Raw genomic sequence first — 22293 nt, 5'->3', positions numbered from 1 at the left:
CGCCTTGCAGCCCCCGCTCCGCACCGCTCCGCACCGCTCCCGCACTGCTCCTGCACCGCTTCCGCACCGCTCCCGCACCGTTCCGCATCGCTCCCGCACCGCTCCCACACCGCTCCCGCACCGCTCCCGCACCACTCTGCACTGCCCCGCACCGCTCCCGCACCGCTCCGCATCGCTCCCGCACCGCTCCTGCACCGCTCTGCACTGCCCCGCACCGCTCCCGCACCACTTCCGCACTGCACGCACCGTTTCCGCACCGCTCCGCACCGCTCCCGCACCGCTCCCGCACCACTCCCTCACCGCTCCCGCATCGCTCCCGCACCGCTCCCGCACCGCTCCCGCACCACTCTGCACCGCTCCCGCACTGCTCCTGCACCGCTCCCGTACCACTCTGCACTGCCCCGCACCGCTCCCGCACCGCTCACTCGCCGCTCCCGCACCGCTCCCGCACCGCCCTGCACTGCCCCGCACCGCACCGCTCTGCACCGCTCTCCCACCACTCCCGGGACCCCGCGCCTCGGCCGCGCTGTCCCGCGGCTCTGCTGGCCACTCGGCGGGCTCGCCCCGGCCCCACGGCGCACACAGCAGCACGCCCCCGGCCCACACATCCCCTCGCCAAAAATCCGGCCGCCGTCTTTCCCCAGCCCGCCGTTATGAGAGGCCAAGGGAGAGGAAGCGCCTCCAGCCGAGGGGGTTCCCTCCGTCCCCAGCAGGTTGCACAGGGGGGACGTGAATGTCACTCGTGTTATCTCTTACGTAAACAACAAATACAAATCTCAACAAACACGACGCAGATTCTCCCTTTCACAGAGGAAGAAATTGGCGCGCGTCCCAGTCTCATGAGGAGTTTGGTTTTGCCAGCCATTTGTTGTAACGCAGGAGTAGTTCAGACACTGATACAAGTGCTCTTTCCAAACTTAAAAGTCGCACCTTTGGTGTTCTTCACCAGCAGGATCCAACTGCACTGAAAAGCTGGTGTGGACCAAATGCTTTTTGTTAAATTGCTCTCTCAGAGTCCTATCTTTCTCTGTTATTGAGAAGTTTTTAGATATGTCTTGCATCTACGGTTATTCTTGCATGTAGGCATCTAGGCAACAACTGAACAGATCATTTGTGCTGGAATAAGGATCTGACCAAATAACCCAAGCAAATGGCTGATCAAGGAGTTTCAGATACCAAAATGTAGGGCCTTAGCTTCTAAGTGAAGCTTCTACTTTGGACTCTCTAGCTCATGAATGTTTTCTTACTCTGACTGCAGAAGCCCACAATTAAATTAAAAAGCCCATAGCTGATTCATGCAGAGTCTTCAATGGATGTGCTCTTTTCACTGGAACAGAGGAGATATGGACACAGATTACCAAGAGCAATCTGAAGAGTATTTCAATGCCATTGAAATATACATAGAATTTGTTTGGGTTCCTCTCTGCAGAGCAAAAATGTCAGACATGCTTTTTTACAGCAATTCATAATTGGAATATAATTACTTAATATTCCCATAAATCTGAATTACAAGTAATGCTTCTTATTGCAGAAGGGTTATTGAAATATTCACTGTGTGAATCACAGGTTAGACTTATAAGAGGGTCTTACACAATAGAACAAACTGTCACTATCCTGTCTTTAAGTGTGTATGTCACTGCCTTGTAACAGATTTATACGGGATTATTTGTACAATAAAGTACTCCTAAGTTTTCATTAGAGCTGGAAAAACTAAGCTGATAGGAGTTTGTTTTTTTTTTTAATCAGGCTGGAACTTTTATTTTCTGATAGATAGTAGAAGCAAGTGCTTCCCATGGATTGCATTCTCTGTAGATACAGAGAGTAATCAGAAAAATCTTCTGAGGAAATCTGAAACTGTGCACAGCTTTTTTGTATTAGTGTATCAATCCAACTAAAGAGCTACAACTTACACATAACCTGTTCTGTTCTGAATCTCACCAGTCTCATTTCCCCAGGCACAACTAACACTGGGGAAACCCACAAACTAACAGTGTATTGTGCAACTTCAAAAACATGACAGGCATTTGGAGCTACAGTGACAGGACCACAGCACTGGGCCCTGCTTCTGTGGGGAAGGCAGAAAGCATAATCCAGGTTACTGTTCCTCCTCTCTTTGGCCCTATCCTTGTCCTGCACACCGCAGGCACAGCCACCATCAGAGTACAGTACTTAACTTTTCAAAGCTAGTTGTCCGCATGCATGCTGCATAGACATGTCTTGGAGACTGCATTCTAAGCTGTCCCACGTGTGGGTCCTGGAGAGGCTCACAAAGCTCTTCAGGCTCCTCTCAGCACCAGGCACATGCGGGACTGTTGTGTGCATGGTGCTGCACAGCAGTGCCTCGAAGGATGAGGTGTTTCAAGGGAAGCTTAACACTGCCCTCCCTAAAGCCTGCTTCTCAGGGAAGGCTGAAAGGGTGCTCTTATACTGGATTATGTGATGTACATGCCAAAGAACCAAGCTACTTAACACTAGTCCCAGAACACACAGGAATATACTGTACATATTGCTTTGACTAGGAACTTGTTATTTAAAGTTCAGGGCAAAGATTTAAACCCTGAAAAGGTTTTTTCATAATTGCAGGGGGGAGGGGAGAAGGAGGATGATGACGTACACGTGGGCAGGACATCAGAAAATAGGAGTAGAAAAAGAATAAAAAAACTTCAGTTTCCTAATCAAGACTCACTGGAGCTTCTTTGAAAGTACTATCCCACATTTCCTGAGAGAGGTTAAATGCAAGCTGATCACTCCAGCTCCTGAATTTAATACATCTATCAGAGTTCAAAATGAGCTGGGCACGAGATCAGTCACTTTGTTTTCCATGGAAAATTCTCCTGTTTTACATTAATAGAATAACTAAATTCCCTATTAAATACCGTGTATTTATTGGTTAAATCTTCTTGGGACTAGCTTTTCTAGACATTGTTCAATGTTTTGTAAAAGATTAGTCTTACGATATTTAGAGCAGGTGTCAAATCTATTTCAAATCTCATAAAGATATCCTCTCCTGATACAAAATCTCACCCTGGATTGAACATGAGAAGAAAAAATTAGTCCTTTTCAAGACAGAATCATCAAAGATCAATGCCCATCAAAGAGCTTTACTTGGAGGAATAAAAAAAGAGGCCAAATTTCAAGATAACGCAGTCAGTCAGTGAGATTGGAGTGCTTGAAGCTGCTGGAATTTTTTTAAGTCATTCACAAATACTATATCTACCCTTGACAGGTCATTTCATTCTATTTAGCACTTTTTATTCTCTGTGGTTTATAAGCTCTTAAGCAAATGTAAGAGGGAGGAAAAGCTAACGTGTCTGATAATACACTATATCAGGCTGACAACCTAACTGAATTTCCCCTGTGGTGCTAGCAAAATGCTGTTCCAAAAAGTAATAATGCATTAAAAAAAAAAAAAGGAGAGAGAGAGAAAAAAAGGGGGGAAAGGATCATAGAGATCATGCCGTCACATTTAATTTCAGAGAACAAAACCTGAAGCTGATTTCTCTTTAGATCAGTTGTATACCAGTTGGAACATGGGTGCCTAGCACTGCGACAGAGTAATATGATCTGAGCTTTAAATAGCTGCCAAATAACCATGTGGTGGCTGGCAGCATTAAACGTGTTGCAACGAGAATGATCTGTTTCAAAGTAAAGCCACATAACAGAGGATTAGTCAATCTGATGTGGTATAGAAGAGGAGGGGGGAACGTTTTTCATTATCCTTCTGGGTTTCTTTCTGGTTTAAACATCTTCCAACTCAAAGATGCAGTAATTTAAGCTCTTTCTCTTAACTGGTTTAAAACCTGAACCATGTCCAGGTCATTTCAGATAACATCTCCTGAGGTACCCGGGTACAAGTTGCGGAGTAACAGTGTGACAAATGTGAAGTAACACCACTGAGACTGTTCCCTGGATTTAACCTAGTACAGAGTGGCTGCCTCTCAGTGTGAAAGGCACCTTCCCTGCACAGAGCCGCTCTCCACCTCCCACCCCCCCACCCCACTACCAGCCCCCCACCTCCCTAGTTTGTACCAAATGCATTCTCGCCAGATTTTAGGAACAGATAAGGAACAGATCTACAAGTAACATGGGGTGATTTGTACTCCAAGCCCTTTCCTTATCCTCACAGCAAAATGGCAAGCCTTGCAGCACTCTATGAGAGGCCCTTCTGGGCTCTGGGACACAGGAGAAAATCAGGTGCAGTTTGGAGATGTCAAATATAGGATTTGCTGCCAGCCTTCCATTCCTTCTTATCTTCAAGTCAAATGGCTCCCCTGACCACTGTTGTAAATATGTCTCCTGAGTAGATAAGGCACATAAGGACTGGAAAAACAGACCAACTTCGTCTTAAACTGGTAATGTGAGTGAGAGACACAGAGAGAAAAGCACTGCTGTAAGTACTTGCGATTCTTCATCCCTTCTGTCACTTTTGATTATAGATGACTGACTTCTGTTTTCAATTTCAGTGTCTCCCCCAACTTCAGCTGCATCAGTTCAGACTTACTGTAAGTTAACAGCAGAATTTCATGTGAACATATTTTATCTAGCCTTCACTGCCTGGGAATCACACTGCCAAAAGGACAAATAAGAACAGGAGAGCCAGAGGAGAGCCAGCTGCTGCATCAGAAGGTAAATAGCTCATTTAAGATGTCCAATATGACTTCTTAAAAGATAATAAGCACAACATACTTCACAGCCAGGATTTTGCAGGAATGAAGACAGCTATAGACAGTACCTACAACTGTTTTACTAGCAGTTTACTAGCACACTACAGAGTACAGTCTCAGCAGCAGCAGATAGGCACCCTGCAGAGAAATAAAGCAGGCCTTTTTCTGTATTTCCTCAGAGGAGAACACTGTTTTACCTCATTAATGTAAATGCCAATAAACAGCCACAAATTTCATGAAGGCCAGATCCAGTGAAACCTACAGCAGCTATCAAAATGAGTAAAAAGAATAAATGGGGGAAATCCTTTTCTGACTGGTCTTGTCCGCAGCTGCCTTTGCCACATTGCATTGCTGCATCCTCCAGGGATCAACAACAGCTGCACAGAGGTCTGGCAGATGGCATCAACAAAGGGACACTCACCTGTCTTTTTCTCCCTCCTTTCTCAGCTCCTTCTCCTTATTTTCACACTGCCTCCTTTGTGGGCAGTCTAGTCCTTCCCATGTTTGCACTGGACAAATGGATGATTTACAGAGTGGAAGTAATCAGAAAATGCTTCTTATTTACTCTTCTTCTTCACTCTTCCAAACACATTACTTAAAAAATAAATCTCTTTTCTTCCAATATGATCACAGGCTATTAAGCCAGCTAGGAAATTATTTAAAAAAAAAAAAAAAAAAAAAAAAAAAAAAAAAACCAACCAAACTCCTATGGATTTGTGAGGAACAGAGTTCTTTGACCAATTTCACAGAATATTTTGATTAGCGTACTTAATCCTCTTTACAATATTTTATTCAGCTCTCATGAAAATCCCTGCATCCCTGCCAAGGATTTTCTAGACAAAAGCATATCTGGAAGAATGCCACAAACCAAGTCTCCTTAGCCAGTCTATCTTCCCCAGGTTCTTACAAACCCATTCCCCTGCACATAGCTCTTTAAAGAAATCAGAAGAACAAGAGTTTAACTGTACTTTTTAGCAATATCCATCCAGAAATGCCTCCCACCACCCTTAACACCATTCCTTGGTCTGCAGCAACTACTTATTACATATCACGTGCTTACCTACATATATCTTTTGGAGGGAGCAAACAAACCCCACCACTTCAGAAGGAACCTAACTTTCAGTTCTGCCACTAAGAGGGAATCCAATTAAAGCAAATTGATAGAGCAACAGACTAGTGCCAAAGTATGAGTTTGAGAGAAAAATTTATGAGGACTCAAGAAATTTCTACTGGTATTGTAAAGGCTTCCAGACATTTCCAAGGGAATCCTCAGAAATATCTTAGGTCTTGACGGCCATTACAACCATAGTCTGACCCAAAGGGTTGCCTCCAGGAGAGGATCTTGCACACAAAAGTGTAACTAATTTAGCTGCAAAATGGAGAGAGTTCTGAAGATGCACATGGGCTGAATTAAGGGCGCCACAGGAGCCTTTGGCTCAATCCTTGCAGAGTTTATTAGTTGCTGCTGCACACATGGTTGGGTTTGCTGGAAGAGGTCCAGCTCTGAGGCACCTCTCAATTCCTCCAGCTTCCAAAAGCTGCAAGAAAGTGGCTCAAGCATATTGCCCCCTTAAGCTCTTGTGGAGAAGGACTCTCCCATGCAGAGAAGCAGACAGGGTTTGGGAGGGGGTACCTAGTCAATAACTCTTGATTACTGAGTTTACCTTCACTATTACCAGTGAGTGTACTGTAAGGACTGTAAAGAGGGTAAATACCAATAGAATGCATTATTTGAGAAACAGTATGTGATTGTGTAATTAAGGGCAGGAATATAATACCATATGCAAAACGAGCAGGGAGCAGGGTTAATTTTAGCATTTCCTGACTAACTAATGGCATTATGGTGTAACCCTAATGTTCTCCGGATGGCTATCATTTATGTGGGGTTCATATATATATGTACTTATGAATACTTGGTTAAAATTCACCCATCATACTCTCTGACACAGTAATAAAAACACCATGTTATTTGCCAATAAAAATATTTTTGCAAATTGGTAATTATTCTAAACCTCACAGCCCCAGCTTCCCTACCTCCTACTCTTGTTGTCTTCCTGTTCTATAATGTATGTCACTAATCTTGATGAGGGAAAAATAAATAAGTAGCAGGAAAGGCTGGAAAGCTTCCAATCACAAAACCTCCCAAAATGGAATAACATCCAATCTGGCTCACCACATCTTCTCTGTGGGCATTCCTTTCCTGCCTTTTAGCAATGCTTTCAGTATTCATAACAGCTGTGGAATTAAGCATTATGAACAAGAACAAGCCGACATGCAGCCTTTACTTTTCCCCATCAGCCCCAAACTATTCTGCATTGAGTTACAAAGTGAAAACCAGCACACACTCAGATGGATTTAATTTCTATTTGGGCCCAATGCCAGACAAAGTTACCCCATTGTTAAAACTCAACCCTATCTTTTCCATACCATGCATACAGTCTCATCTTTACCCCATCTTCCACACAGATGTGCACGCACACACACACACAGAACCAGCCATTCCTACAATGCAGTACCAAATCCATCTCCCTGGCTGTCTTAGCTAGGCTCATTGCTTTCCCTAACAAGCCTAGTAGGCAAGTTGGACTTGGTCTATAATGCAGATTTTTAACATATGGGAAAATGAAGACTGCACAAGACACACATTTTCATGTCCTAAATATTTTCTTGATAATAAACCTTTTTTAATAAAAAATTAATCTTACACAACCATGACAATATTTTTTAGAGGAGACAGTTGTTCTACTGAAAAATAAAAGGGTTAAAACTTAATTAAAATATCAGTGCTATAATTCAAAATACAATTTTGGCATAAATTCAGATAGTGATTCTACTATGGCATTTTGGCTTACAGAATCATGCAACACATGGATTTCAGAATACAGAAGTATACAGCTTTCAAATGCATACAGTAAAGAGAAATGGGTAATAGAACAGTTAAGATTTTACATATTTATGGCAATTTTCTTCTCTGTTGTCCTCTTCCTATGGATGCTGCATAAACAACTGCACTCTATTTTTATAAAGTGCAGACATGTTTGCTGCTATTAAAGCTACGGCAAGTAGTTGAAAACAGGAGAGAAGGTAGATGGAATTACTGTGTTTGAATGTTTGCCTTCTCCTCTACCTTGTGCCATTCTCTACAAACAGAAGAACAGTGTAAATGCTAAAAGATAAATGTACAAAATGTTGATTTGAGACAATTCATGTTCATGTTCTACTTGCAGAAAAAAATTGTCTTTTTCTGTTTGTTAACCTACAAAAATGCTGCCAATAGTACAATGTGAAGAACCGCATGTATACTTTCTAAAGAATTAAAAACAACTAGTTGGGACTAAAGGTCATTTCTTCCTTTAATGAGTTTTGTGTCCCTTACCCTTAAACAAGTAATAGAAGAACTTGCAGAAGTCTGCCTGCACATTTAAGTTTCCCATAATGGTAATAATGTACAAAATTGTGTTCCAGTTTACACTTGCCACAAAGTTTCACAAGTATTGCTGTATTCCTTTCAGCAGCGTTTGACTAGTCTGAGTGTAAATAAATGGCACGCCCTACCAACAAGAACAGCATTCCTGCTAATAGAGCAAAAAATCCTCCAACAGGAGCCAACATAAATGACCAGCCATAACGTACATAAACAGCAAAGTCTGGGCAATCCATTTTTTTCATGTTTGTGTAGCTTTCCAGATCAGCCATGGCCTGGACCCAGATGACATACATCACGACTACCAGCGAAAACAAGACACCTGGAAAAGAAACACCAGGTTTTAACAATAGGGTGTAAGACAGATGATGGGTGTGTTTACTGTATTACCTAAATATCCATCAATGCTTGAGGTCCTGTCTGCATGGCACAGTCAGCCACCACTGGATAATTTTTGCCTTTGGCTTCCTCTAACTAGCACTACCTCCATCTTGCTCCTGATTTGCACTGAACAGCATGCTCCCATGACAAAGGTCATAGCTGGTTCTGGCAGGCACATTTTGATGACAAAATTCATGCGGTATTTACTGTTTTGAATTCAGGGGTCAAGGTGGGGGAAGGAGGGGGAATGGATTGGGACAATCTGGGAAAAAAAATGTACTTTTGCTTCCCAAACTCTTGCATTGTATTTATCAGTCTTATGGATGAGATATAGAAAGGAATGGGAAATCTTTATATTATCTTCACCTCTCTGCTATCGCTTGTTTATTCTTATGAAAAGGGCTGTATTCGGAACACAAAACTTCAGAGTATTCTACTCAAATATTTTGCATGAAAATTCAAATATATTTAATTCAAAATCATCCACCTTTAGAAAAGAAGCTCTTGGTAGAGGAACAAAACCCAACAATAATTAAATAATAACTATGAAGCGGGATATTAGTAATAACCTCAAATTGGATACAACAGTTTCCTGAAATTAATCCACCACATAATTCACAGCCTTTTCCCAACCACTCCTCTGAAAGGCCTTTGAATTGTTTATACATGATAGTAATAGGAGCACACGTTCTTACAAACTTTTATAATCTCCTTGTTACTATACACCAGAAGGAGATACAAGAAGTGCTTTCCAAAGTATCAGTTGCATTCCTAATATTTCATTTCACTTTAGAGGAATGTGGACACTTGAGAAATGCAAGCCTGCAGAACAGATGCTCCAGAAGAAGATTTGCTGGAGGACTGAGGGCACGAGTCTAAATTTTTTGCATGCTTAAGCCTGTACCCATTTGCTCCCTGAGCTCCAGCTGTCACATCAGAGTTACAGCAGCAGGACCAGCTATTCCAACAATCAAATATTTGAGTGATACCACCTCATCACATTTTTATCCCAGAATATTTAGGTGCCTCATTAAAACACAATTCAGTGCACAGTCCTGTGAACACTTCGCTGTCAAACTTGAGGTTACAGGTTGTAAGCCAAAGGTATTTGTGGTCTCTTCTCCATCCAGCTAAATACTTGCAATGCAACCTTGAACAAATGTGATATCTGTGGCAAAACCCACAAGTGCACTTTGGAAGTACCCATGGCCAGGCATTTACTTCCATATCCACATGTCCTGGTAACCTTTGATGGCTACCTTTCCCCATCCCCAACCTGAGATGCTGCCTCACAACCTCCTTTCCCCACACTTTCTGCCCATTTACCAGGGAGCAGCTGTTGTCTCACTCACTCACTTGATGCAGGCATGTTAGATGCACCAGCTTAACCTGATGATCTGGTGATCTTCCTGCTACTGCTTTTTTGGGCAAAATAGGACATCTTTACATACATCCTAAACATCTGACAGGTGAGACCTCATGGCTCAATCCTTATAAACATTATCTTTTGAAGGCCAACAAAAAAAGGGCTGAGGTATAATCAAAACATTCCCAAAGGATCTGCAATTTCTAGGAGGCTGAAATAATAGTAGAAAAACTAAATAAAGAAGGAGGCAGACACATTTCATGTCTATGAAATATACTTTCAGGATTACATTTTTTGCTAAGGTTCAAATTCCTAACAAAGTTTGAAAAAACCCAACACTCAACTCTAAGAGGCATAAATTCAATTTTGAAAGTATTTTACCTAAGTAAAACTCAATTTTGATGGAATATAGTACTGTGCTTGTATTAAACATAAAACCACTGAAACAATCAGAGAGAAGGATTGCCTTAGGGCCAGACAAAAAGAATAAGAAATTAGATTGAAAACTCTTTAAATATAATTCAAATTGAGCAGAAGATTCCTATAACAGAACATCTAATGATAACAGGTAATGTGGGCAACACAGGAAAATTAGAACAAAACAGAGCTAGTAACTTTTGATTTAAAAAGTAGAAAAATTCTGGGACAAATTAATAAATGGAGTTATTAGATATCTGGATTTTGTCCAAGGTTTCAAAATTTGAACAAAAAGATTATAGACAAAGATTTGGAAAGATACATTAATAATATGGCAAAAAGCACAAGGACATTGGAATGTACTTCTTCAGCTGGCTGTGCCTATGCATTTTCAAACTAGTCCTCTATTTAATCTCTACATTGGGGAAAACTCAGTCCAAAACAATAATAATTACAAAAAGTAGTGATGCATATTCCCTCACTATAGCAGCAGGTAAGTATAACCAGGCCTTGCACATCTGGAAAGCCCTCTGGCATGCTAGGTAGAAGCAAAGTTATGTAGAGCAGTTAGTCAAAAACATCTGTCACTAAAACAAAACTGCATCAAAGGTGCTTTAATCTAGAAATGGCCACCCCTTGCTTTTCAGGCACCCTGAAGCAACACCTAGGTGGTTAAACTAGAATCAACACCATGTAGGTGCAAAATAGAAAACCAGGGCTGCCAGTGGTAAAACAGCTTCAGGGAAACTATCATCCATCGGGTGTGATTTCACAGCAAGCTGTTACACCTGGGAGTGGCAAATTGTCGGGTATGGAAATTTTGAGAAGAAATATATGTCAAGCAGAGATAAATGTCCTTCCTTAAAAGGGAAGAAAAAGAAAGGAAGAGTATGTAAATCCTCTTCGTTAATTAAGGCACTAAAGGAGTATTTAAGGGTTCTCATCACCTGCTAATGGAGACTAATTAATAGGTATATTACTTAGCATGTTCAATAAATATCCTGAGCAATAGAATCAGGCTAAGTAAAAACTGACCATGTCCTGTTGCCACCATCAGTATTTCATTCATTAGCACTCCTTTTGCCTAATTTTCACAGAGTTATGACTTCACGGGAGCTAAGCACTTAGACAGTTTACTGAATGTATATTTATCTTGAGAAATCTGCTCCTGCAATCTTGCTCTGACAATCCATTGTGAATGTCATGAACTCTCAAAGGCAGGCTCCAAGACAAAATTACTGAGACTGAAAAAAAAAAAATCCACAATTTCTTGAAGCAAATATTTTTAAGAACAGTGTGTGCTATGACATAGTTCTACATTTTTGGCATTTAGACCTTTTTCATAGAGTGCAGGCATCCTTTTGCCTTTGCCTTTTAGTGGATAAAAAATAGAACAGCAGTTGCATGAATCAGTAATGATGAGGGAAATTATTCCTAGAACATGAAATATGTCTGAGAGAGATTAAGACAAATAAATACTTCCCTCCTACTCTTTTTTCTTTCTTTTTTTTTCCATTTTTTTTTATAAACACAAATGTTTGAAACACAGCTCTGTGCAGTGTGATAAGACACGGACTTCTCTGAGGTCACTCTTTTCTGTCTTTCACATTAATTCTTTTGAATTTCTTTCAAACAAATACTTGTGCATATTGTAGGGGAGAAAGAATACAGAACCTTTAGAAATGTCTGTGAATTCAAGAAGCAGTTTGCTGGCCTTTAGTACTGATTCTTCCCACGTAGAAATGCCTTTCACTTGTCAATGGTGAATGGCTGTTTATGGCATGAATCTTTTACTATGCAGTCACGAAGACAACAGGTGCTGGAAAGAATGATGTGAGGTTTTTACTTATGCCTGGAAGTTTAGAACTCTTTATCTCACTTGAGGAAAACTTCTCTGTGTGTGTGTGTATTTTTTCATTAAATGCATTTTTCTGTTCTTGTCCTTATTTGAGATTCTACCACCTACCTTAGCCTCTTGTGACCTTTATTTTAAAATAATGGTTGGCATTCTCTGCTGAAGTACATGCAGAGGATCCCATGCAAAAGTTATGGGAGTAGGTACATGTCTCTGAAAACAGATTTTTGACCTCATCTAGGATCTCAAATTAAAGTACCATCTTTTTTCACTCTTTTGGCATGAAGCAGCAGTCATACTTCTAATCTTTCTTCTTCACCAGGGTGTGATTCTGTAATGGTCTGTGCACATCCTGGTATATTCCTTAGTGGCATCAGTACAAGAGGACAGTTTTCACCACCACCAGGGAGAAAGAGGCACAAGGTAATTATGGACTTCATTGAAGGCTGCTCTAAGAGATCATTTAATGGCAGATTTCCCTTCTTTTCCTATGATCTTTGAAGCAACTATAAGGCTTACAGTTTTCAGTACCGTAGCTGCTTCTGGATCATCCTCTAATGTTGCAGACATGGAGATGAAGCTGCAAAGGCAGGACTCAAGTCACTGACTGTGGTATCATTGATTTGATACTCACTTTTCCCCACAGGTATTTCAGGTGTACTTTCACCTGTGGCCTCAGGTAGTTAATAAGGTTACAAACTTTTTCTACTCCTAATTAAGGAAAAATGAGTCAGGAAAATGATAGGTGGTGTTAATTGTAGTTATAATGGCCATAGAATGGCTAAGGTTAATATCCTAGAAGGAACACAGAAAGTAAGACCCAGAACTTAGGAGAACACACTTCAATCTGTGCAGAGAAGTGGTAGCCAAGATCCCAAGAGAGGCTGCCTTGAAGGGTAAAGGGGCCCAGAAGAATCTGATGTTGCTCATAGACAATTTCCTCAAAGTAAAAGAATGGTCCCTTTATATATACAAGAATTCAAGCAAGTCTGGCAAAAATGAAAATTAACCTCATACAGAGCTGCATTAGCAAGAACACCATAATTAGATTTGAAAAATACTATTATCACCCTTTATTCAACACTTGTGATATCATATGTGGTAAGCTATGTCCAGTTTGGGGTCCCCATGTGAAACAGATACTGATAAACGTAGGTGACCACCAAAACAGTTAGGACAATGCAGAACAAGTGTAGTCTGAGATGTGGAATTTTTGTCTAGAGAAGAATCCAGTCTCCATTTTTCTAAATGGAATTATAGAAAAGATGGGGACAGATTTTCAGAGACCTACAGACTTGACAGGATGAGATGAAATAGTCACAAACTGCATCAAGGGCAATATCAGGTGAAAACAAGTAAAAAAGAAGACATTTCTCACAATTAAGTTGGTCAAACTGGAACAAGCACCCAAAGATGCTGTGGAACATCAGTTTTTAAATATTTTAAAAACTTGATTGGATAAGGCTGTGAGCTGCCTGATCTAACTTGGAAGACAAACCTGCTCTAAATGGGATGTCAGACTTGATTGCCACAAGAGGTCCTTTTCAATGTAAATTTATTTGTATCACTCGGGATCTCTGTTTAGACTTCTTGAATGGATCCCTCCAAAAGGCAAGTCTATCTGCCTTATCAGAGAGAAAGTGAGGTGTCCATCTGAGTGTTTCTTACTGTTGACAATAGAAATTTATGAAGTTGGCTCATACACAACAGCTTTCAGAGGGCTGAACAGTTGGCAAGAATCTCATTCCTAATACCTTCAGCTACTTCCTGAACCCTAAGACATCACAGCAGATCATGCCACAAGCTGCACTCTTCGGTTGAGAGCTTTTATCTGCTGCTAATTTGTAAGTTAAGGTTGTGGAAGGATAAAGATACATCCAATAATGGGGTATTAAAATTATTTCATCTAACTTATTTTTAAGACATGTCAGTAGGAAAATGACTTTTTCTCCTTCCTAAGAAGATCTAATTAACTTCCAAAGAGCAGTCATCTTGTCTAACTTCCTTTTCAGAACACTTTTCTCTACAGTATATCACATACTTGAATTTTGTGGTAAGACAGCATACAGGCCCTTTCAAAACAATGTGTGTAATTCCTTTATTCTTTCTTCAAAACGACCTGCTTGTTTCTGTCTTAGAAGAACTCTAACTTCATCAGATCTAAGTCACATTTATCTAAGTCACATGACACCTTTTCATTTTCCCATTAGGTCTGTGTTTAATTGATGCACACCATGGCTGCATCCTGATCACATGTTTGAGAGGTGATAAATATGCACCACTTCTCATCACTCTCCCCTTCCATGCCCCGCTTTGATTTAGCTGGCAGTTAAATGAACAGGCTCTCTAATCCTGAAGGAGATAGGCATAGAAAGGGATCAGGGCAGCAGGGATACAGCAGACCCTCTTCTGCATCAGATGCTGTCTTATCTTGCTCTTCTTGAGCAACTTGAATGGGTCCTATTTTCTCCTGCCACCACCACTTTTTTGACAAATTATAGCAGGATTTCACTAAAGATCCTTGCTTTTCAACAACAGAAATAGTAATAGCTTTTTTCTAAAGCCCTGAGTGAGAACAGTCCTGAAGTTGAAACATGCTACATCCAGAGAGAGTAAAAAAAAATCAGGATTTCCCTTGAAAAACATTTGCTCTATAGGCACAAAGGGTGAAAGGGGCAAAGACACAAACCCAAGGTCACACACTGGGATAATAAAGCTCACTTAACTTCACATACCTAAAGAAATAGTCTCTCTAGATTCTCTTAGTAAAGGAAAGAGAGGTGTAGGGTTCCTCTATAACACATCTATCTGATCCAATTAGGCCCCTCTTTCAGTATGAAATGAATCCCCAGCTGGGGGAACTTCTTACATACCTACTGTTTTTACTGCCAATGAATGTTATTGCCTCTTGCAGGCCTCCTAGGGAAACCAAAGGAGGCTAGCACAGGCTTGGGGATCTAACTTTCCCCTACCTAAATGAGGGCAGATGAACTGACCCAGAGTGGAGAACACAAGCATTGCTTTGCACCTCTGCCAGTCAGTTCCACATCTTTCAAGTGCCCTTTCCCTCTCAAACAGCTTCTGCTACTTTCTAGTGACAGCTGAGGTTTTTCATGCATTACAAATGCAGAAAAAGAGCAAGACTCACATGGGCTCTTGCCCTGCAAATTAGTGACAAAAAGTATTGACATATCTTAGAATCTCCATCAGTCTATGAATATTTTTGTGTCTTTTAAAAGTGTAGAGGAGTAATTCTCAAGAGATAAAATGTAAGTATGCAGGATTTTCTTCAACTGAAATATTATAAAATACTTCCCACACTTCACTGAGAGTCCTTTGGAAGGGAATAATGATCACTAGCTGCATATGAAGAGCTTAGAGGTGCTGCGGGTAAGCAAGGTCAGGGGGTCAGTATGAGAAGCAAAAAGAGAGCCCAGGCCTTGTGGTCCTGACACAGGTGACTCTGCCCTGTAACACAATATGTTCTCACAGGGCTGCCTCTCACCAGGCTTTAAACCAAGGAGAACAGAGATGGAGCACATACTATCATTTACATCCTATATATCTTACACACCAGTGTGACATCTTCACAGACTTTTCAAGGTTAAGCAAACAGCGTGCCAGTGAGCTGTCCATATCAGCTGAATCCTGGGAAGGTGCATCCTCCACAATATGTGTGGCTTATGAGGAAGGAGGGAATTCAGTTATTTGTTATCTTTCATTTCTACTTACTCATACATGACAAGTATTTTGTTTAGTCCTATCACATCCAAAGCATTTTTCTGTATCGGTCATGTATATGTGTTCTGTCTTCCAACTTCTTCAGAGTCTACTGTAATTAGCTTTTGCATCACTGATAAAGGACAAAACCCTCTTCTTAGCTAAAGCCCTTGAGAATCCTACAAGCCAACATATGCATTCTTTTTCTGTTAAAAAAAGTAGCTTGAAATTGCAGTGTAATTCCATTATTTGTCCTGGATGCAGGGTTTTTTTTAACCTTAACCCAAAAATAGCTTTTATAATAGCTTCCTGACTAAATAACTGCGCAAAGAACCTGTGTCCAAGACAGGCACTCTACAAGACAAGGGTAGAAGCATATGCTTTCTCTTTCTTTTAACCATGATTGATATAATTTTTGGTTAAGGAAAATGAAGAAATAACTCATCTTTTCTACTCTATAATTGACTGAGCAAACAGTATACCCACCAGCAATGATGAAAAAGCCTCCTCCTGCTTTGTATAGAATGTGACTGGCAAAAGGAGCTGCACAGATGATGAGGAAACTAGCTGCCACAATGGTGAGCACTCCCAGGAGCATAAGAACTGTCCAGAAACCTCGATAAACTAGAGAAAAGGAAGAAGAAGAAGAAAAAAATAAGAATACAATGCTTTTTAGAACTTATCCAAGTTGGCTAACAAAGATTTTCCTTTCCCCTTCTTTTATCACTTGCCTTAATAACAAATGTAGCATTAATTCTATTTTGCATATACATTATATATTATGTGAATCAAAATAGGTCTGATTATCAGTCCTTACCTGATGATCATGGAAAATAGCATGCAAGTTATTGTGAATGAAATCCATCTGCTGAATATTTAGCAATACCTTGTAAGATAGAAACCTGACCAAACTGACACTCTTTAGAAAATGGTACAGCAAAGCTATAGCAGTGATTCCTTGGGATAAATGACTGGACTGATAGGATACAATTATTTTACCAAAATTGTGTGGAAGAAGCAGAGAGCTGCAACATATTAGTGTCCAGACTATATCACCAATAACAATCTGTAAGTTCCTTACAATTTATGGCTGGATAATGCTCCTTATATATAGCCATATTCAGCAGAAAGAAACTTAAGCTAGGAAAAGGGAGAAACTAAGAAAATGTAAACTGTATTTATGAAAAACAGCAGTGTCTTAAACCAGCCTATTTCTGCTCTAGAGCTCTTTGTATTTTATTAAATTTAAAATGTGATGTTTCAGAAGCCTGTTAGGCAGTGCCAAGCAGTGTTGAATTAATGGATGCAGCTGGTGATAAATGAGCTGAGAGTTTTGTGACATACTCTGGCCAAAAGAGTCTTTCTAACAATTAGTTTTTAGCTGGTTAATTGCACATCCATTTAACAAAGTCATCATTTTACAAATGCTACAAGAGTGACATAAATTTCTCCCATGAATTTAAAAATTGGTACATTAACACAACCCATTAGTAAAATTATGAGTTGTAAAGATCTCCATCGCCAGATCTGAAAATCTTGAAGCACTGACAATTCAGTCAGTGAAAAACATTTCCACCCAACTGAGGGAAAGCATATAAGCCAGCTGGCAAGTCAGGAAAAGTGTACCACAAAAGAAACTGCCACTTATCATCTGACAGCACCTACTTACTGTTATGGAAAAACACAACCAAGCAACCATTATACTGGTTCATATCCTGAAAGATTCCAATTCATACAGCTTGTTAGAGACAGCTATTCAGTAATAATTCAGGTTTACTCTCATCTGAAATCTGAAGGCACACTAGGCATTAGTAGCTCATGTTTCCCACTAATTTATTACAAAAGTCTACGGTTTTTAACTTGACCAGCTAACACAGGTTAAAGTATACATCATCAGCCTTGTAAATGTATTAGCTATATCACACTCACCACATTACATTAGCCACACTTTTTAAATAACACCCTTTTTAATCCAGGCAAACATTCAGAGACATAATTTTCCACCACACTGATCAGCAGATTTGGGCATAAAAAGGATGAATGTGTCTGAAAGTACCTGGCAGAAGGGTTAAAACTGTGGTTTGGTTCATATCCAAGTCTTCACTTCACATAAACAAAAAATTATTGGAATAGTAGGTAAGAAATAAGGCTATGGCTCAGCAAAGCAGTTAATGTGTGTTTTGCTTTAAGTACTATACCTCTTATGGGATTTAGGCACCTGTTTAAAGTTAAACACATAGTCAAATTATTCACTTAATGCAAATGGACAATGAATGGAGACCTAGAAAGGTAAATCTCTCAAGTCCTTCAGTCTTGAGTTTCTGAAGCAATTTCGTATTATTTTACTCAAGGGGCTACTTTGATAAGCTTCATTGCAATCTCCAAGTCCATGGGACATTACTTCCTCATTTAAAGCCTAATACCACTAAATCAATCTATAACCACCCAACTCTTTTACATGGGTAGCCCAAGGTACTTCAAAGTCATACTACATAATAGGACACATTGGCCAAAATGAACCTTGAAAAAGCTTTCTTGTATATTATTATGGTCAGTCACCTACGTCATGGAGCAATATTTCTATTTTCTGAATGGAGGAGGACACGAGATTCTCCAGCATTACAAAACCAACATCCATTTACATTATCTACTCTTCATACAGCAAGCTTTAAAGTCCATTTTTCATGAGATTTCATGAGAAAAGCTTGATTTGATGCACAAATATTCTTAGAAATAGAGCACAAAAAAAGTACAAATGTAACTGATGGAAATTTGTTTCAACCTCTCCGTAACTATAGAAAAGAAAAGCTGTTTCTCTGCTCCAACACTGTAACTATTTTATGCACTATGTGGGAAATACTGATTTCACCTAGCTATCCCCTGACAAAAGCTTCCATTCTATTTCTCCAAAACAGTTATTTACTCTAAAGAATCACAGATAAGTCTGATTATCCTAATGCTTGTTTATTAAGCTAATTCAGTCATTAAACATCAATTAAAAAATAGATTGTAGTTGATAGGTACAAAGTCTGCTCACAAATCTGTGACTTTTCAAGCAAAATACTACAACCTAGTGAACACTAATTTGGTTCAAAGTAATTTGGTTCATTTGTGGTACAGGTCTGAGGAAACACCCTATGAGCACTTAGACTTTTACTTTTGTAAGGGAATTAAAAAGCCATAATTTTCCTGCAAAGATGGCTTCACTTACTTTATAATCTGATCATTTTTGTTTAGATCACATTTCCCATCATCTCTGTCTAGATGGGCAAGATCAATTTCTACAGGCTAGTCATTCAAAATTACAGCTCAGCTGTCATTTAGCTTAGCTGTCATCTACAGATGAACACAAAAGAGCTGGCTAAAATTAAATCTTCCTAAGAATGAAATTACTTTTCAAGTCAAAGACTTTTCTGCTCTGAGGTTGAGACATACAATGATAGATAAAATGCAACAGAAGAGGCAGCTTTAAAGACAATACTCTTCTTTACATCCCATGAAAACTGTGATCCAAACAGTCTGTTTCAAGAAATAATGGTTGAGTGAACCCATACAAAGTGTATCTATACAAAGTGTTCACAGAAGTTTGCACAATTTCAAGTCTCTCTGAGGTATTTCAAAGGATAGCCCATGTTCTGGTCCAGATGAAAAGGAGTACCCTTGTCTCTTCCAGATACTTCACAGATATGTTAGAGTTATCCCCCTAAAATACGTGCATTAGTCCAAGTTTTTTCCTACAACAGAGGAAATAAAGTACAAGCACTATTGTAGAGTGCAAAGTAAACATATCTGCAGTGTTTAAAATCTTAGATACCATTGCTCTATGGTGCAAGGGTGCTAAACAGGAGGTTTTGTAACTCATCTTGGTAAGCCACCTCTTTGTTGAATATATAATTTGCCTAGGAAATGACAGGCAGGCCTAAAAATAAAAAAGACTTAGTGGAAAATAGGAGTACACACAACTGCACCATCGGGCCTATACAAGAACATTATATTCCTCCAAAATTGCAACCCGTATTTTTCCCTTGCTACTTGTTTTTCTTCTAAAGATCCTAATTTAGGTCCTTCCAGAGACTTTTACATTATTTGAAAACTATAGTATCTGGGTCTGTGCAAGGTCCCAAATTTCGGAGAAATGGGTGAAAATTACCAAAAGCCTTCTTTTCTAGTATAGTGGATCTCAGCATTGATTACAAACTGAAGTTACAGATTCATATTTTAAGATGTTACTGATACATGAAATGAAAGAGAAACAATAATAAATTTTAAAAGTTTCCGAGCTGTGTCATCTACAACACACACTTGTGTAGCAGTCATGGACACACCTGGAGCTCCATAACAGTTAGTCAGGAACAGCCTAGCTAATGTCACAAAGCAACACCCTTCTACTATTAGAGATGGTAACATCAGCACCATGCAAGCATTCCAAGTATTTCACTGCCCTTGATGACTCAAAGTGTTTTTAAAACCCAGCCATCAGTCCATACAAGTACTGTGGTCTACCATAAAAACCCCAGCTACTTAATCTTAAATTTAATATCAATATTAATTATTAAGCACTATAAGGATGAAAATCCTTTTGAAACGTGTTAGTACAATCCCACATAAAAATTTCAAGGGGTAGGCAAAATGACTTGGAAAAGTTTCCTTGAACTATCATGGACAAGCTCACAACCAAAAGGGAACATTTCCTGTGATCTGACAGTGGATTGTATTTTAGAATGTGCAAGGTTTTCACCTCCCTATTTAATGTAAGAGATATTGAAATGATTTTAACAAGAGCTTTGCTACACACAGTGCCAATACAGTGAATGGCAAAGTGCCTGAACTGCTCTCAACCAGGAGCCTCTTCTCTGCAGATAAACAAGTATAAATGAAATCACTATCTCAGCAGCAGCACAGGAGACACATCTGGCAACACAGTAAACCTTGCAAGATTTTTCTCAGCTTCATTTAGCATCCTTTACTATCCCTTAGTAATATTTTTTTTCAAAATAATTTTACCAGTAAAACAAATACAATATTCACAAGATGGATACCTTTCTTTTTAAAATGCTTCTTACTTTATACCTGCTTGGGGGACTACAGAGATCACACTTATAAATGTACTGTATTACAATCTCTCATGGGCAATTATATGACTACTACATATGAGCATTTTTCTCCCCTAGAAATAGACTACTGCTAACATTTCACTTGTACAACTTCTATTTTCAGATTTCATGGCTGATATTTTCCAGATTACTTTAGGTTAATTTCAACCCATTAACAAACCTGCCAATAAATTTGATCTCAGCATTTTAGATTTAACAGTTGCTGAATCAGATTTTTGCTTCAGTTCTATAAACATTGCGTATTATCCATTAGGCATTACTTCAAATCCTGGCAATGTGCCTATGCAATAGAAATACTGGACAAAATAAGAACTAATAGTCAGAGAAAAAATACTGGCAGCTACAAATCAGAGTATTAAACTAATGTGTCAGTGCTGCCCCATTAAAATACTTCCACTACAGCTTCAAAATGTGTTGGGGTGATTTACATCAGTTAGGGCACTATTGTTGTTTCCAAATTAAGTTGAAAAAATCCCCTCAAAAATAAAAATAATGAATTAGTGACTAAGTGTTATACTTTTCACTTCTTCTTAGAAAAAATCTCACTATAGCCAATGGGACTATTTCCATGAGTAAGAACTTTGCACATTTTTCAAAAACAGGATTAGTATTATCCTATAGTAAAAGAACTTTAGGAAAGGGTGATAGCCCTTTGAACATCCGTGTTAAGTAACTCAATGAATGCATGAATATAGCTAGCAGTGAATTAATATTAAAAAATACTATAGTACTATGCTTTCTGAATAGCCTGATGGGGTACCTAATCTGTTTATGATTATGCAATAATATGTCTATTTTAAAACATATAAGTTGCTGCTCTAGTATTTCTATTGCATTGTCTAATTTATTTTTTTTTTATTCCTAGGTTGTAGTTTATGGCACTTATATATGGGAATCATCATAAAAATGAATCTGCTAGCAGCACAAGGAGGTGCTAAGTCAACTTAAGAGCTGCACACTATAAAAGTCGTCACTCTAAACCTCTGTACCATCACAGAAAGTCACTAGAGTCAGGCTTCCTCTGAGGTCACTTAGAACCTGTTTCAGGTTAAGATAAATTATATGGCCTATGAATTTCTTAAAGTACATTAACCATAAATGATGGATCACACAGCTTTTGATGATACCTTACACTACAGCTACAGGAAGTCCTCCCCACTCTGTTAAGATTATTTAACAAAACCAATGAATGCACAGAAACGTTATAACCATGATTAAAAGATATAGCAAACTGCAATTTCAAAGCAGTGCTATCTAACTCTGTGAAGCTGCTCATGCATCTAGTAATGCTTAAAAGATATCTGATACATTAAAGCACGCATTCAAACCCCCAATATAAGCATCCCATAAGT

General features: G+C 39.3%; 1 protein-coding gene across 4 annotated transcripts in view; it reads right to left on the bottom strand.

Moving 5' to 3' along the window:
- Positions 1–7309: 7309 nt before the first annotated feature.
- Positions 7310–22293, bottom strand: part of TMEM182 (transmembrane protein 182) — a 30948-nt gene continuing 15964 nt past the window's right edge. For all 4 annotated transcript variants that reach the window (XM_072932899.1, XM_072932886.1, XM_030278907.4 and 1 more), the window contains 2 exons: positions 16314–16451; positions 7310–8410 (listed from right to left, as the gene is read on the bottom strand). In XM_072932899.1, coding sequence (XP_072789000.1) covers positions 8187–8410; positions 16314–16451 — 362 coding nt within the window. In that variant the 3' untranslated portion in view covers positions 7310–8186. The remainder of the gene's footprint in view (positions 8411–16313; positions 16452–22293) is intronic.

This window comes from Taeniopygia guttata, chromosome 1 (genome assembly GCF_048771995.1).
Source record: "Taeniopygia guttata chromosome 1, bTaeGut7.mat, whole genome shotgun sequence".
Classification (NCBI taxonomy): domain Eukaryota; kingdom Metazoa; phylum Chordata; class Aves; order Passeriformes; family Estrildidae; genus Taeniopygia; species Taeniopygia guttata.
The sequence above is the reverse complement of the archived record's forward strand: the minus strand, read 5'-3'. Positions and strand labels throughout refer to the sequence as shown.